The 15,307-nt window shown below is 50.7% G+C and overlaps 1 protein-coding gene across 1 annotated transcript in view; it reads right to left on the bottom strand.

The window, feature by feature from the left end:
- ST14 (ST14 transmembrane serine protease matriptase) overlaps positions 1-15,307 on the bottom strand; it is a 93,834-nt gene that overhangs the window by 29,916 nt on the left and 48,611 nt on the right. Inside the window, exons 3-14 of the mRNA XM_077839732.1 lie at positions 14,522-14,681; positions 13,517-13,644; positions 12,911-12,981; positions 11,293-11,453; positions 10,404-10,439; positions 9,512-9,749; positions 7,590-7,729; positions 7,095-7,192; positions 6,138-6,247; positions 4,412-4,542; positions 3,253-3,357; positions 678-785 (exon numbers count right to left, since the gene is read on the bottom strand). Coding sequence (XP_077695858.1) covers positions 678-785; positions 3,253-3,357; positions 4,412-4,542; positions 6,138-6,247; positions 7,095-7,192; positions 7,590-7,729; positions 9,512-9,749; positions 10,404-10,439; positions 11,293-11,453; positions 12,911-12,981; positions 13,517-13,644; positions 14,522-14,681 — 1,486 coding nt within the window. The remainder of the gene's footprint in view (positions 1-677; positions 786-3,252; positions 3,358-4,411; positions 4,543-6,137; positions 6,248-7,094; positions 7,193-7,589; positions 7,730-9,511; positions 9,750-10,403; positions 10,440-11,292; positions 11,454-12,910; positions 12,982-13,516; positions 13,645-14,521; positions 14,682-15,307) is intronic.

Here is a 15,307-nt window from a genome sequence, read left to right as displayed (position 1 = left end):
AGGTGCTCTACAAAAGACACCTGCTTTGAAAGGGTCTGGGTGAGGGTGCACTTCCTAGATCACACAGAAGGTTAGTAGCTAGTTGGCAGCAGAGTTCCTGCAGAACTGATTTTAATACAGCTGGCACTTAGTTTAATTGTATTTATTGCATGGATTAATTATGTTAGGGCCCCCAGAACATGGGATAGGAAATTTTTTTTTAATCTAAATAAATTATAAAACTCTTGCTTTTCTGTGGGAAAAGTGAAAATATTAATCTAGCTCCAGTTACTCCAATTTTTATTTTTTTTATTTATTTATTTATTTAGCAGGCAAAGTTGATCCTCCCTCTCTTTGTTAAAACCAGTTCAAACTAAACACAAAGTCACCTCAATTGCAGCTAGAGTCAGATCCAGCTCTCACTTCACCAGTTCTAGCACACTTCCCACCAGTGTTTTTCACACATTGTCAGGTCTTGGTCCCTCCCGTTCTTTGTCTGCGGCACACATTAGTTTATTCTCCTGAGGGCTGTAATACTTTGGTCTAATGGTGGTTGTTGATTTCGTGGGTGGGGGTGTTAGTGGCCTGGACTATACAGGAGGTCAGCCCAGATGTTCTGGTGGCATCGTCTGGCCTTCGACACTGTGACTTAATGGCCAGGTCTCAGTGTGGGGTGAAGCAATGGTCAAGCCACTTACTGCACTGCAGTTCATCGCTGTTGTCCCCGCAATCATTCACACCGTCGCAGAGCCAGAAGCGTGGCTTGCACCAGCCGTTATTACACCTGAACTGCTCCTTGGTGCAATCTGGGGAAGGAAGGGGAGACGTTAGATGATGCACCGATGCCATCGCTCACTTGTACGATAGACAACTACAAGCTGGTGAGGGGTTTCAGACAGTGACTTTTCAGCAGGTCCCTCTACCTTGGAGACATGCACAGAATACACTTTGGACAAGGCCCTGGGCGGAGTCCTTCCTGCATCTCCACCCCTGGGAGCTGAACGTGCTCAGCAGTCTCCCAGGCTGGGCCCCTTCCTGAGAAACAGAAGAGCCAGAACGACTGACTGTACTGGGAGAGCATTGGGGACACCAAGGAGGATCTTCAAAGCCACAAAGAACCTTTCAAATGCACCCTTAAGGAGGAGAAATGGGAGCCACTCTAACATCAAATGGGGACAGATGTTTAGTCCCTCAGAGCAAGTCTGAATCAACATCTGAGGCTGAGCATTTGGATGAGAAGGAACCTTCTGCAACAACTGGCCATTCCAGCTTGCCAGTCACTGGCCAGTTCAGCACTTGGCATCAGCCTCACACACACAGGGTGCCCAGATACCACCGGGGATCGGTGCCCTGCAAATACCTGGGGGCCTGGCAGCAGGCACAGACATATTTTGGTAGCCCGTTTGCAGCATCTTAATCTGAGCGGTTACAAGCATGGCTGAGTGGCACCCTGGGAGCAGCTTTTTCCAGGCAGTTTGGGCATCCTCACCAGCCATACTGCTTAAGCGTTTGGCCCAGTGCATTCTGGGAAAAGCTGGGCAGCTACCCCATCATGCCTCAGCAGGGAACTGAGTGCCCAGCAAACGTGTGCACAGACTGATACCAGAAGCACACGGAGCAATGCACTCTGGGATGCACTGGAAGAGTCAGGAGGAAGCAACACCAGCCAAACCCATTACAAAAAGTCAATCATGTTCCAAGCTAGACAAGACTCAGCTGCCAATGGACAGGGCAGTAAACATGTTTTGAGCTGACTGTGTCACTAACTGGTCAAATTCAGTAGCACAGACAGAGCCCGATGCGTTTCCAGGATAAGGGAGCAAAGAACTGGAGAACAGATTTTTCACTCGAAAAGAGCCTAGGATTGAGTACACACCCAAGCACCCACTCATCGCCCCGGGGGGCAGTGAGCACCCACAGGCCGGGAGCACACCACTTGCATCCCAAGGGAGTTGAGTCCTGTCATTTAGTACAATGAGACCTGAGCCAGAGGCTCCATTCTCCTCTCATGGACTCTAGGCCATGGCTAATGACATTATCTGTGGGATTGTATATTAATCCAAGAGATAAAAATGAATCCACACACACACCCATGCTCTGCCCAGGAAGGAGCTATAAACAGCACAGCAGTGCCCTGAGCATGACAGGTAATGAAATGCATGCAGGTACGCCAGACCCCTGGGGCATGCAGGGGCCAGGTGGTTGGGACCACAAAGCAGCATCAGCAAGGATTAAACAGCAGAAACAATCTCCCAACAGGCAGTGGTCGGAGGAAGGTTAGTGAGTGAAAGTCACCTGGCATTGGCTCTTTGCAGGGAGATTAACAACAATAAGAATGAAGCCTCCCAAACTATAAAGGGATTCCAGACTGATCAAGCCACTGATTGTTGCTTATCTACACCGGTCTGAAGGTTGCGGGAGGAAGCGGTTTCCACTGGAAGCTTAATGCTAGTTGGACTGGGGAGATCCCCAAGCCAGCAGGCTTTGGCTTTCCTCCGTGAAAAGGGGAAGACCAGTCTGACTCACAGTCAGATTCAGGTCTCAAACAAAAAGCCACAGCGCCAGAAGACCTGATCTTTGGGGAGACACACCCACACACACAGACACACCCACACACCCCATGTCCCCTGTGTTCAAGGGGTTCGGATCAACTCAGTCAGCTGGGTGCTGGGATGAAGGCCGCTGCTCCATGGATTACAGCACCAAGGTCCATTTTCACTCCTGATGAATGACAGGAACAGCAGCAGCCCCGACGCCTTTGCGTCAGTTGCTACGCACATACAGAGCTGAAGCAGCCTGTGTAGAGCTGCAGTACAGCCGTCACCCAAAAGCTCGGCAGCCTGGTAGGATCCGTTCGTGGTGCACCCCACAGGTCATGCAGCTGGTTGCCAGAGCCACCGAGACAGCGTTGGACTTGTAACCCATGTCTAAATTCATCTCCAGCAAGACAGCAGCTCTGCAAGCTGCTGGAGGGGATTGCTGGGCCCAGCAATGAAGAAAGGACTTTCCCCACCGAGATCTCTCTCCCTAAGGGGTCATTCTTGTGGCTTAGGATGCACCGGTTCCAAGACACCCCAGTCTGGCTAACCTCCAGCCCTGCCGCTGGACTACCAAGAACTGCCTTCAGCCCCCAGCGCTGAGGCATTAACCCAACCTGTCCACTTAGGGGATCCCTGAGCAAGCCAGGAGTTCCCTCCCACTTGCTGGCATTCGGCAGAGACCTCTCCATCCCATAGCATGGCCCTGCAAAGAGACTCCAAAGGAAGGACTTACTGCAGGAGCGCTCGTCGCTGGCATCCGTGCAGTCCACCCAGCCGTCACAGCGCATGACTTTATCAATGCAGCGGCCAGTGTTGCAGGTGAACTTGCCAGGACAGGCTGCAAGCAACAAGGGAGAAAGAGAAAGGAGCAACATGCATTAGCCTGGCCAATAACCCATCAGTTCCTCTTGCATTCAGTTTCTGACGCGTCCATTCCTCTGAAAACACATGCAGCACTGAGGACACATCATCTGGACCAGTGTGGGTGAATGCTCTTCTGCGAGTGGAGTGGATTTTCCAGGGACAAGCTGCTTCCCACACTGGGATGTTCCTAGACCCTGTTTGGCTAGTCTACCCTGTGCTTGCATCTCACCATGTCTGTTTCCACCCACTGGACACTTGGCATGAAGAAGCCAAAATGAGACATTATGTGAGAACAAACATGAGAGACAAGGTTTGAATGACAGACTGGATCCTGATCCAGACTTCACCAAAGCACAAGTGTATCTGTACCTCGTGGACTCAGTGAGTGAAGAGGACTGAACCAGAAGACCTCTCGAGGTCCTTTCCAGTCCTACACTTCTATGATTCTATGTCTCCCTCGAGTGCTGGGTCCAGTGACTACAACAATCTGCTACTTACTCCCAATGAAGAGGAGTTACTCTTTTCACTCTTTTCAAGACGCCTAAGGTCTTGCAACCTGGGGTGGTCTCATTAAATTCGAGCTAGGATTTCCTTTGGCCCATTTTCAGTAACAAAATTCAGATTTGGCTCAGTACTTGCCCAGCATTTGGAGTGATCCAATTCAAAGTTCTGGCCCATCTTTAACAATAACCTACGCTTGCCACAAAATTGCACTAGGAAAAAAAAAGGGATATGCAAATAGATACATATTGAATTCCCAGGATTTTATCAGTCAACAATGAATGCATGCTACCCAACTTATAGGGCAACTACAGCAATAAGCCAAGTCCACAAGCAGGTGTCCTCCCCAAGATGTGATGGCCTACCTGGGCTATGCACATCTGTCACCACAACTCATTTCACTTATGACCCAAACCCTCCAGAGGTCAAAGGGCAGACCAATAACCCAGCTGCATCCCTCCTTCCTCAGCAGCTAAGAAAATAAACCAGGTCCCCTGAAAGTTCACAGCATCTGGGTTTCAACTTACGGTCACTGGAATCATAAGACAGGAACTTTGCCAAGAAGCCAGTGTCTGTGTGCGACTGGTCTGAATGGAACCGGACAGTGATTTTGCTGGTATTACTTGCCACCACAAACTGGGAGCGCTCTCCACAGTACCTGGAAAGAGGACAGCACAGATTTAGGAACTGTTACCGTACGGAAGAGATGGTCCCTCCCCCACCAGTAGAAAAAGGCAATTTCCTCTCAGTGTCTCTCACACGTCCATTGGCCTAGGACATCAGCAGGGTCTTCTCACTCCCATTCACTCTAAAAAAGGGCTGACCCCAGCATGGATTAGCGGGGTGGTCATGGCTCCATGCCAGGTGCCAGATTTAGATGCCTTGCCCCAAACTGCAGAGCTGCAAAGTTGAGACCTGGATTTCAATCGGGGTGCTTGGATCGGTGGTATGGGGGGGGCTGTTTGATATGGCCCATGCGAAATATAAGGGCCTGCAGAAAATCTTGTTGGTAGATGGTGTGCTGCCCCTCACGCTGACCAGCAAGGTCACTGTGCTTCCTTGGCTGCCTGGATCCACCTGTTGTCTCTTGTTTTATACTCAGACTGTAAGCCCCTTGGGGCACTGACCATCTCTTTGTTCTGTGTGCCAGGCACTGTACACACAATGGGGTCCTAGACCCTGGCTGGGACTCCTCACTCCTACCACAATACAAGTGCTACCAAGGGCTAGCTGTGAAATTTGGGTCTGGATTTAGATTCTGATCTCCCCCACGTTTCCGAAAGGGTGGTTAGCCCTAGAGAACTGACCCAAGCACTCAACAAGATAGCTCATTTCTATTAAAACTTTTTAAATCATTAGTTATTTTTGCAGGAGTTGTTACACTTCAAAGCAGCAAGCAGGTGTTGCTTTCAATTCCATTGACAAATTAATGGAAAACTAATGTAACCAAGTTGTCCTTACATAGTGTACATAGCTGATCTTGCTTTCTGCACACTGCACCTTTAAATTTCTACGAGTCTGCCATGGCATATTCGTTTCAGATGACTCACACGCCAATCACTCCCCTTCTCCACTTGACTTTTGTGCTTCTCTTTCAGGACGATTACTGAGGTTGAAAGCACAGGGCTGCTCGGTGCGAACGGAAAGAAGAACAGTCCTGTCTGGATTCCTAACCGGCATCTGACAGCGGTTAGCTTTGTAGACCGCATCTGATGTTGAAATCCAAGTAGAGTAACCCCCAGCTATAGCCACTCGGCAGCGATCCCCAGTGATGGGCAACGAGCCAGATGCTCACAGCAACAATAGTGTAATCCCACCATTCTCCATGGGACATAGGAACTGCCAGACTGGATCAGACACCTGGTCCATCCAGTCCAGTATCCCATCTGACAGCAGCCAGTGCCAGGTGATTCAGAGGAAAGTGAGAGATAACCTGCCCCCACGAAGATCTCACCCTAATCCTCAATAGTTATTGGCTTAAACCCTGAAACATGAGGTTTTATATCCCTTCCAGTATCTGTTAGCATTTGCTATAGCAGCTCTGGGGATTCTTGTAAACGATATAAATGCCCAATCCCATTTGGAATCTTGAAAAATTCTTGGCCTCAGCGATCCTGTGGCAGTGAGTTCCACAGCCTAATGACATGTTGTGTGAAAAAGTATTTCCTTTGATCAGTTTAATTTGCCACCATTTGTTTCACTGGCTGTCCCCAGCCTGTGTCTCTGAGTCACGTCGCATTGCCCAGTACTTACTTTGTATTGCTGATCTCCACATAATCCTTGGTGCAGGAACTGACTGGGATGTCAGGTTCCAATACGTAGAACACGTTGAAATGCACCTTCACGTTCTTTGTAGAGGGGACCTGAGAGGGGCGAGACAAGAGTCAGAGTCAGTGGGAAGGGAATGAGAGGGGGGAACTGGTTTCTCTTCCTTCCTCCTTTGGCGATCAGAAAAGGGATGGGTATTTCAGGTATTTATGCAGAGCTTTTTCAAACCTGATTCACAACAGAGACCAGGCCAGTCAGAAAATCTACCACCTGTAGTTTACTCTGAACAGCTCCCATGGGTTACCAGGCAAGCCGTAGCTTCAGTCCTAGCCGCATCGGGCCAGGTGTTGCTACAGGAGTTACCCATCGCCCAGCTGACCTGATCAGTTTCAGAGGAACGATGTGAATGGTCAGGGAAAAGCCTCATGACACCCCTGGAGTCATTCAGAACAAGGACTGAACAAAGCAAGGTAGGGGATGTTGACAGAGGGGAGAAACCAACACAGAAATGGACAAATCCAGACAAGCCAGGGCCCATCATCTCCAGCATCCCATCCCCCATGGTGGCCAGTAGCAGACGCTTCTGAGGAAAGTGCAAGAACCAACACCAGTGGAATAACCTGCCCACGGCAAAAGTTTCTTCCTACCCCATCAATCAGAGGCTGGATTGTTCCCCGAAGTCCCTTACGCCCTGTGTAAAGCCATAGCTGATGCTATTATTCACATACAACACTGAGGGGGATGAAAGTCAATGGGAGCTAGGCACCTAAAAAAAACCAAAACTATCCTCATCCCCATTCCTTGTGGGAATCCTGTTCATCTCTTGGCCTTGGCGATCACCTGCCGAACTCACTGCCATGACTTTAACAATGGGCTAAGCTGACCCCACCTCCCGCTTCTATCAATCCACACTAGGCAGAAGGGTCCGTCCTGTGCTCTCACCTCTATGTTCCAGACACAATCCATGTCGGGCGGATAGTGGGCCGGGTAGAAAGGGGTGGTGAAGGTTCCACTTTCTCCTTTCAAAGTCTTGCTGCAGGCTAGAAGACAAGCAGGAAAAGGAAATCAAGATGCCAGGGCTTCCAAAAGCAGCGATCGGCTATTACCCGAGGCAGAAACAGACACAGGCAGAGCAGCCTTTAAATGAGGTTAAGCCAATCTCTGGAGATACCGGCTCTACTCCAAGGTATGGATAGAACCCAGGAGACCAATTACATGGTCTTCCCAGCTAATCCAACATAATTCCTTCCCCCTTCTCTTTAGGGGGCATCATTAAAGAAGACAAGAGCATTGTGGGTAAGAAAAGAGCTTCTGAGAGCCAGGAAGAGACCTGATTCTAAGGGGCTCCTGTGCAATTGGCATCATCACCACAAGCACCTGGCTTCTCCCTTCCCCCACCTCCACAAGAGAGAGGCTTTCCCGAGCCCCCTAACTTACTTTTAGGCTTCGGGAGCTGGAAGAACTCCGCCTTGAAGCCAGGGTTCCGCCCCTCAGCGTTGGTGATCAGTGTCACCAGCATGACGTTCTGGGAGGACAGGAAGGTCAGGTTGTAGGACGGAGGGTAACTGCCACACAGACTGGGAGGAGAAAAGCACAGAGAGCACCACACAATGGAATGGAGCAGAGACAGGGACTCAGTCGCTGCGTTAAGCCCTCTTCACTGCTCGGCATTCCCCTTCCCCACCACGAACAGAGTCCCGACCGCGCCCCAGAAAAAACAAATCCCAGATTTAAAGGGACACTATCAGCTCACTCATGTAATAATATCCAGTTTGCATTAGACCTCACAGTGCTTTACAAAGGAGGGCCGGATCATAATCCCCACTTTACAGCTGGGGAAACTGAGGCACGGAGCAGGGGCGAGGGGGAGTGACTTGCCCAAGGTCACCTAACTGGCCAGTAGTAGAGCCAGGAACAGAACTCAGCTTTCTTGAGTCCCAGTCCACTCGGCCATGCTGAGCTTGGGACCCTGTTACTGGGGGCTGCAGAGTGGGCTTTTCCTCCTAGTTGCTAAACTGCATGACAAGAAATGCAAGATTTTCTTTTGTGAGCAATTGTCGTTGCCAGAGGGATTGTATGCGGTCAGGAACAGGCAGCCTGGCATCTAGGATGCGCATGACACTCGAAGCAGGTTTCCCAGCGGTGAAGAAGTCGTCCATGGAAGCCTGAAAGCTTGTCTCTCCCACCAAAGTTGGACCGACAAAAGCTATTACCTCCACCACCTTGTCTCTCGAATACCCTGGGACCCACAAAGCTATACCAACACCGCATAGATTTTGTGTGTATTGCAGCAGCCCGGAGACCCAAATCACAGGCCAGGACCCCACTGTGTCAGGTGCTGTACAAACAAAACGGAAGCCCCGGTCCTGAGAAACTCGCAATCTAAGTCAGTCAAGGAAACGGGGGTTTTTCTTTCGGTTCAACTTTTTCACAGTTGGCGCCGTATCTCGAGAGCTGTTTTAAGTGAACATTTCTTTGCCTGGGCTGCCAACACGTTACGGTTATTAAAATGGATTTACAAAAGAATCACAACAACTGTCCATTCATTGTATTACCCTCCTCGTGGACAAAAACAAATCAGTGAGGGCAGCTTTACTTGCAGAGGCTTATGGCGATAATATTCACGTTGGCTCACTCTGCAATGAGAAAGCTCGGCAGGCGAAAAAACAAACTGCTTCCACTGGAATATGCATTAAAAAGAAATATTTCTATCAGCTTGGGACCATCATTGTTCTGTGTTCGTACAGTGCCGGCCATGACCAGGGCGCCTAAGTGCCACCACAACACAATAAGTGAATTATTAATTATATATTAATTATCTTAATCCTCCCAGGAAGGAGGCTTCAAATGACCTATTTATTCAAGAGCTCTCTCCCCATCTTGGTTTCCTCCTTGCAATCCCTTTGCTCACACCCCCTGCTGCTCTCATGCTGGTCTTGCATTTATTCATTCTTGCTCTGTTCAGTTAGTATTTGGTCCGACCCCGGTTAAGTCTTGAGTTCAGTATCACCCCACTGATTTATCAGATTACTTCTATTGTGACAGCAGCCCCATCGTGCTGGATGCCACACAGACACACAGGAAGATAGTCCCTGCCCTAAAGGGCTTGCATCCCACTCACTTTCCTTCGGAGGCTAATTCCACAGTCTAGCAGCTCTGGCTGTCGGACAATTCCCTTGTTATTCAGCACAAGATTCCTGTGACTCAGCATAATCCATTACTCCTAACTATACCTCTCGCTCTGCCCAAGACAGCTCCTCTCACTCCTTGGCGTTTGACACCGTTCAGAACGGGCCCCGCATTCTTTCCCTGCCCCCATATCTCCCCACAGAAGGAGGTAGCCCAGAAAAGTCACTCACTTCACAAGTTCGTGGGGTTCCACGGGGCTCAGGGAGTTGTAGACCCTGATGATGTCGCTCCCTTCGCTGCAGAGCTCCACGTCGAACGTCTTGAAGGTCAGGCTGATGATGGAGTCGACGTCGGCCCTCAGGACCCACGTGCAATGAGCATTGTTCGGGTACGGGCTGTTGGGAAAGCCCGGTGTAGCGAAGCTGGTGATCTCACCTTCCTCGGCATGAAGGGCAAAACTGCAACTATCTGCGGAGAGGAGGGCAGAGGGACAGGGGAGATGGTCCGGATGTCAGTAAAGGCATCACAGAAGGGAAACCAGATAGATGTCGCAAGCAGGTAGTTCTTGGTTTAAATCGCAAGAGATGAGAAGCGCCGAGGTCCAACACCACCACTGTATCTGGCCCCCAGTAATCCCAAGGTGTGGGCTAAGAGGCCAGGAAGTTCCGATGACTTGGTTTTCTGAGTGCAGCTTTAAATTTCTAAACACTCTCCCTGCCTGCAGAGTCCAACAGGGGATTTAGTCCTTAGTCTCTCTGCTGACTGTTACAGAGGAAACCTAGGCGCTATGCTCTCTCAGGGAGACCTGACCTTTGTTCTTTCTTGTTATTGTTTTCCTTTAGCTAAAAAGGAAAGTTACACTATCTATGGAAAAACCTGCCACTTGGGATAGGCCCACCTGATCCTACTGGAGGATCCCGAGGTCAGGCCCAGCGAGGGGTCACGTATTCGGAATCACGGGCATCCCGAGGCTTCTCCTGCCCGCGAATGAAAACCCTCCCAGCAAATACAACAGTTTCCTACAGCCCAACCCAGGGGGCTCCTAGTGGAAAAGAGGAATCGGTCCCACCCTCCAATTCAGGGGAAATATTTGCTGTCAAGAACAGTAAGAGTTACACTTACTGCCTCGTGATGATTGGATTATACTGGGATCAGCAGCTACGAGAGAAAAACACATTTCATTAGTAACAAGTTCACTGCTCAGATGCTAGGCAGGGAGCACCCAGCAGTTGACAGGGGAAAGAGCATCTTCCCTGACAGTGAGAGCCAGGGAAGCTGGTCCTCTGCCCCCAAAATAAGCAGAGCTCTGGCTTGGGTGCCTTGGATCACAGGGGAGAGGACTCAGGTCTGGAGGCTTCAGAATCCAAGCGAACGAGCCACAGTACACAGTTCTCTTATGATCTCGTCCCAGAGGGAGGACTCTGGCTCTCTCCAGAAGCAGCAGGGAGAACCCTGGGTTTCCCCATGAGCACCACCTGCTTCCAGCTGGGATTCCCCACCGGGGTTGCGGAATCCTCCTTTCTCCCCAGCCCCATCGCCCTCATCAGAGGGGACATGATCTTTCTCAAGCCAAAAAAATAAAATCCCACTCCCTAGGTAGGCCCCGCCCCAAAGAGTCCCTTAGCGCTGCGACTGCTGCTTCCCCTACACCATCCATAGAGCACGTCAGCTGTCCCAGGCATCCAGTGCTTGTCAAATTAGCACTTTGCCCTTCTGCAGAGCCTTCCCTCCAAGGACTCTCAAGCCATTCCCTGTCATTAACCGTCACAGCCCGGGCAAAGCAAGCAAACATCGTCCCTACTGTACAGACAGGGAAACTGAGGCATGGAGCCATTAAGAGACCTACCCACACCCAGCGAGCTAGTGGCAAAGCTAATAGGACAGCTCGCAGGCCTCCAAGCACAGGTCTATTCCGCCTCCCCAAGAATCACCAAGGGCATCAGGCAGTTCCCTCCCACCTGACCCGGAGCCCAACGAGGAAGAAGAGAAGGGGAACGGAGCCAGGACTCACGGAAAGCAACAATCGAATTGACTTGCAACACAGGGTTCCGTGACTTGTACTTCACCGTTTGGATCAGACTCTGCTCGTCAGCCATGGCCTTGTCGAGCGCCTTGGCCCTGTATGCTGGGACAATGAACTCCGACCAATAATAGGCAATGACGCTGCCTTCGCTGCGGGGGAAAAGGGAGCCAAGTTACCGACAGCGTGCAAACACCGGGGGGAGGAGGAGAAGGAGACAGGATCCTGGGACTCAGACTCAAAGGTCAGCAGGGATCAATCATCATGATCATCTAGTCTGACCCTCCTGCACATCACAGGCCACAGAACCTCCCCCACCCACTCCTATAATAGACCCCTAACCTCTGACTGAGTTACTGAAGTCCTCAAATCAAGTTACAGAGAATCCACCATTTACACTAGTTTAAACAAGCAAGGGACCCGTGCCCCACGCTGCAGAGGAAGGCGAAAAAGTCCCAGGGTCTCTGCAAATCTGACCCACAGGAAAATTCCTTCCTGACCCCAAATACAGCGATCAGTTAGACACTGAGCATGTGGGCGAGAGCCACCAGCCAGACACCTGGGAAAGAACTCTCTGTAGTAACTCAGAGCCTTCCCATATAGTGTCCCATCACCGGCCACTGAAGATATTTGCTGGTAGCAGTCACAGATCGGCTACCCACCATCGTAGGCAGTCCCATCATCCCATCCCCTCCATAAACTTATCAAGCTCAGTCTTGAAGCCAGTTTGTTTTTTTGCCCACACTTCTCCCCTTGGGAGGCTGCTCCAGAACTTCTCTCCGCTGATGGTTAGAAACCTTCATCTAATTGCAAGCCTAAACTTGTTGATGGCCAGTTTATATGTGTTTGTTCTTGTGTCCACATTGGTGCTTAACTTAAATAACTCCTCTCCCTCCCTGGTATTTACAGAGAGCATGCATATCTCCCCTCAGCTTTCTTTTGGCTAGGCTAAACAAGCCAAGCTCTTTGAGTCTCTTCTCACAAGGTAGGTTCCTATTCCTCGGATCATCCTAGATGTCCTCCTCTGCACCCGTTCCACTTTGAAGTCAAGGCCCATAAGCAGTGGAGGCTGCAGGGAATGAGGGCACACTGCTCTCACCTGAAACCCCCTGGCTCAGCCTGGTTCTGAGGCTCTTGGGGCAGAAGGTGAGCTAAACAAAAGGGCTGAATATGGCCTTGTCAGGAGCTCTGTTCAGGGAAGGGCCCTGCCAGACTGAGTCACCCATAGAGAGTCTATCCCTTAATACCACGACTAGGCCCATCACAGACCAACGTCACTTAATTTTGCCTGGTGCCACACAGTTCCGTTCCCTGGGGGCTGCCACTGGGTGCTCCCATTCAGAAGCAGCGTGTTACAAAGACGACTAATTGCACTGGGCTCAAGTCCCGGTGAGGTCATTCTTACTCTCTTAATCCAAATTAAAGGGAGCCCGACTGGGGAGCTCACAGCTGCTCTCTGTGCATGGGGGAAAATTGCTGCAGTGAGGTGGGTCTGTCCCATGGTAACCCAGGGAAGGTGAGTTTTTACCTCCCTGTAATTTCCGGGATGTACCAGCTCCCTGCCCCTACATACGGGCTCAGGATGCAACTGTAGGGAGGCAGCACCCACCTGAATGCAGTTATTACTGTCTCCTTGTGATAAGGGCCAATGTCTTGATTATTTTTATACATCGCCTTGATCTAAAAAAAACAAACAAACAAAAAAAAACACAACAGTAAAGAGAAACACATTATATATACAGAAAAGAATTTAAAATCAGGAGCACTTCAATTCCCAGCAGGTCTGGATGTTAAAAGAACAGAGTCAGGTTAAAAAAAACTAACATCACAGCCAAAGTTTGCGAGCCTGGGAACCTAAGGCAGGCTCCCGAGTCCATATTTAGACACCTACAAAGTCATGGGAGGACAACGTCAGCATCATTCGTGGGGGGCTCAGATCCTTCAGCGATTGGAGGTAGAGGAAGGGGTGTTGACATCCTATAACTGCCTATACAGCTGGATCCGCGACCCTTTCCACAGCACTGAGCTCAGCCGGACATATAGAAGGCCGTTACTGCAGCCGGGGAGAGGAATCAGGGCAAGAAAGGGCCAAATGAACCGCAGTGCTGCGTGCAAGATCCCAGCGCCCATGACAAGCTCTGGGGTGGGAAGACGGCCGAGCTGAGAGCTCCCTCTGGGGAAGCCCCACGTGGGGAGAGGTCAGCAAGTCCCTTACCGTCTGCTTCACCTTCTTGGAGAGCAGGGCAAACTCGGTGGTGCTGGAGTTCTCGTAGGCGTCAATGAAGTTCAAATTCAGAATCACTAGGTGGCCATTGTAAACCTTCTGGACAGGGGCTCTCCGGTCTGGAAAGCACCATCGCAGAAAGAGAAAAGGATTTCAGTGCAGCTATCAGAGCGAGAAAGCCTGAGCAAGACAGAGAACTCAGGGGTCCTGGCCTCCTACTCTAACCACTGGAAAACACAGACAGACCCCGGTCGTCAGCAGGCAGGACTGAGCGTGGGACCTCTGGAGCTTAGTGCATGAGCCTCTACTGCGTGAGCTAAAAGCCAACTGGCTCTTAGCCACAGTTGTAAGAGCAGACTCATTAACGCTCTCTCTTTAAGTGGTCTTGATGCCACGAGATGGGAAAGAACACCACACCCAGGAGGTGTGTGGGTTACACTACCACCTATGGAATTTAAGGCCAGAAGGAACCACCAGATCATCTAGTCTGATCTCAGGCTAATTGCCACCAAAATCAGACAAAGTCTTCCAGCCCAGAGGAGACTCAACTGCAGTGTGCCACAGGCAGGAAACAGGAGGAACTGGGACGCTCAAGTGCCAGAGGCCCCCGCAATGGCCACCCCACTTTCACCCACAGCACCTCAGGAGTCGGTCATCAAGTGGGGGCACCCCAGACAGGATGGGCTGCTGCAGCTGCCCCCCAAGGTAGTGCAATTGAGCCACATAAGCCACACTAAGCAGAGAGGGGGCCACCAGCTTTTACGTGGCACTTCGATTGAAAGCTCTGCAGAGCAGGGACTGAATCTTACTTCGGTGTTTGTGCAGAGGACAATACAATGGGGCCCGTGAACCCAAAAAGCAGCATCGTTCGTCTGCGGGCAGCTCATTTGTGGGAATTAAAGGCCTCTGATCTGGGGGGGGGTCAGGCGCCATGGGCGAGCCCCCCCAGCTGCCCACTCTAGCTGCACCGTCCGGGCGGGAAAGCGCCTCACTCACATTTGAAGTGCCACACCAGGAGGCCGACAAGGAGGGAGACGAGCAGGAAGACAATCAGCACAGCAGTCACCACCACCCATCGCTTCGGGCCGCGCTTCTCCACCTTCTTGGCATTCATGGTGGGGAGGAACTCCACCCCCTCCTCTTGGCCGTTCATGTCCTAGGAAGGAGAGTAGGGGACTCAGGGTTAGAAAGCTCATTGCTACAGGCATACCACGCCCTGGTGCCAGGGCTTTTCAGAACAGAGGAACAGGACTGGAACTTGAGAGATGTGGGTTCTAGTCCTGGTTCCCCTCACGTGAACGTGAAGCACAAAGATCCCATTCTCTGATTGATTGATTTATCAATGTCTTTATTTAGGAAGTTTTAACGCATTGATAATTCTAGCCACATAAAGATCAGACAATACAACAATCGTTACAACAGCGAGCTTCTGTCTAGAGAAATAATATGCCGTAATCTAATAATTGGACCTCTCTCTGTAACAAGCTGTTACCACTCATTCTCTTCTCTTTTTAATAATGACCCTTGGGCGATGCCAGAGCAGTCATTGGAAGTCCTCTCTCGCCACTGATCAGGGTTAAAATAACCCCCCTCTCCCAGCTCAGCCCCCATCCCACCCAGAACTCGTCATCAGTGCTGGTAACCTGCACTCGGCACCTTCTCCCCAAGAGCCTCCATCTCGCCATAGTAATGGGCTCCGGTGTCAACCCTGAGGAGCGTTAAATAACCCCCCCGTGCAATAATTCAACACATCATCGCAGAGAAACTCGCTAGAACAGTAGG

This window comes from Eretmochelys imbricata, chromosome 22 (assembly GCF_965152235.1).
Source record: "Eretmochelys imbricata isolate rEreImb1 chromosome 22, rEreImb1.hap1, whole genome shotgun sequence".
NCBI lineage: Eukaryota > Metazoa > Chordata > Testudines > Cheloniidae > Eretmochelys > Eretmochelys imbricata.
Note: the sequence above shows the minus strand (reverse complement) of the source record. Positions and strands in the feature narration are given on the sequence as shown.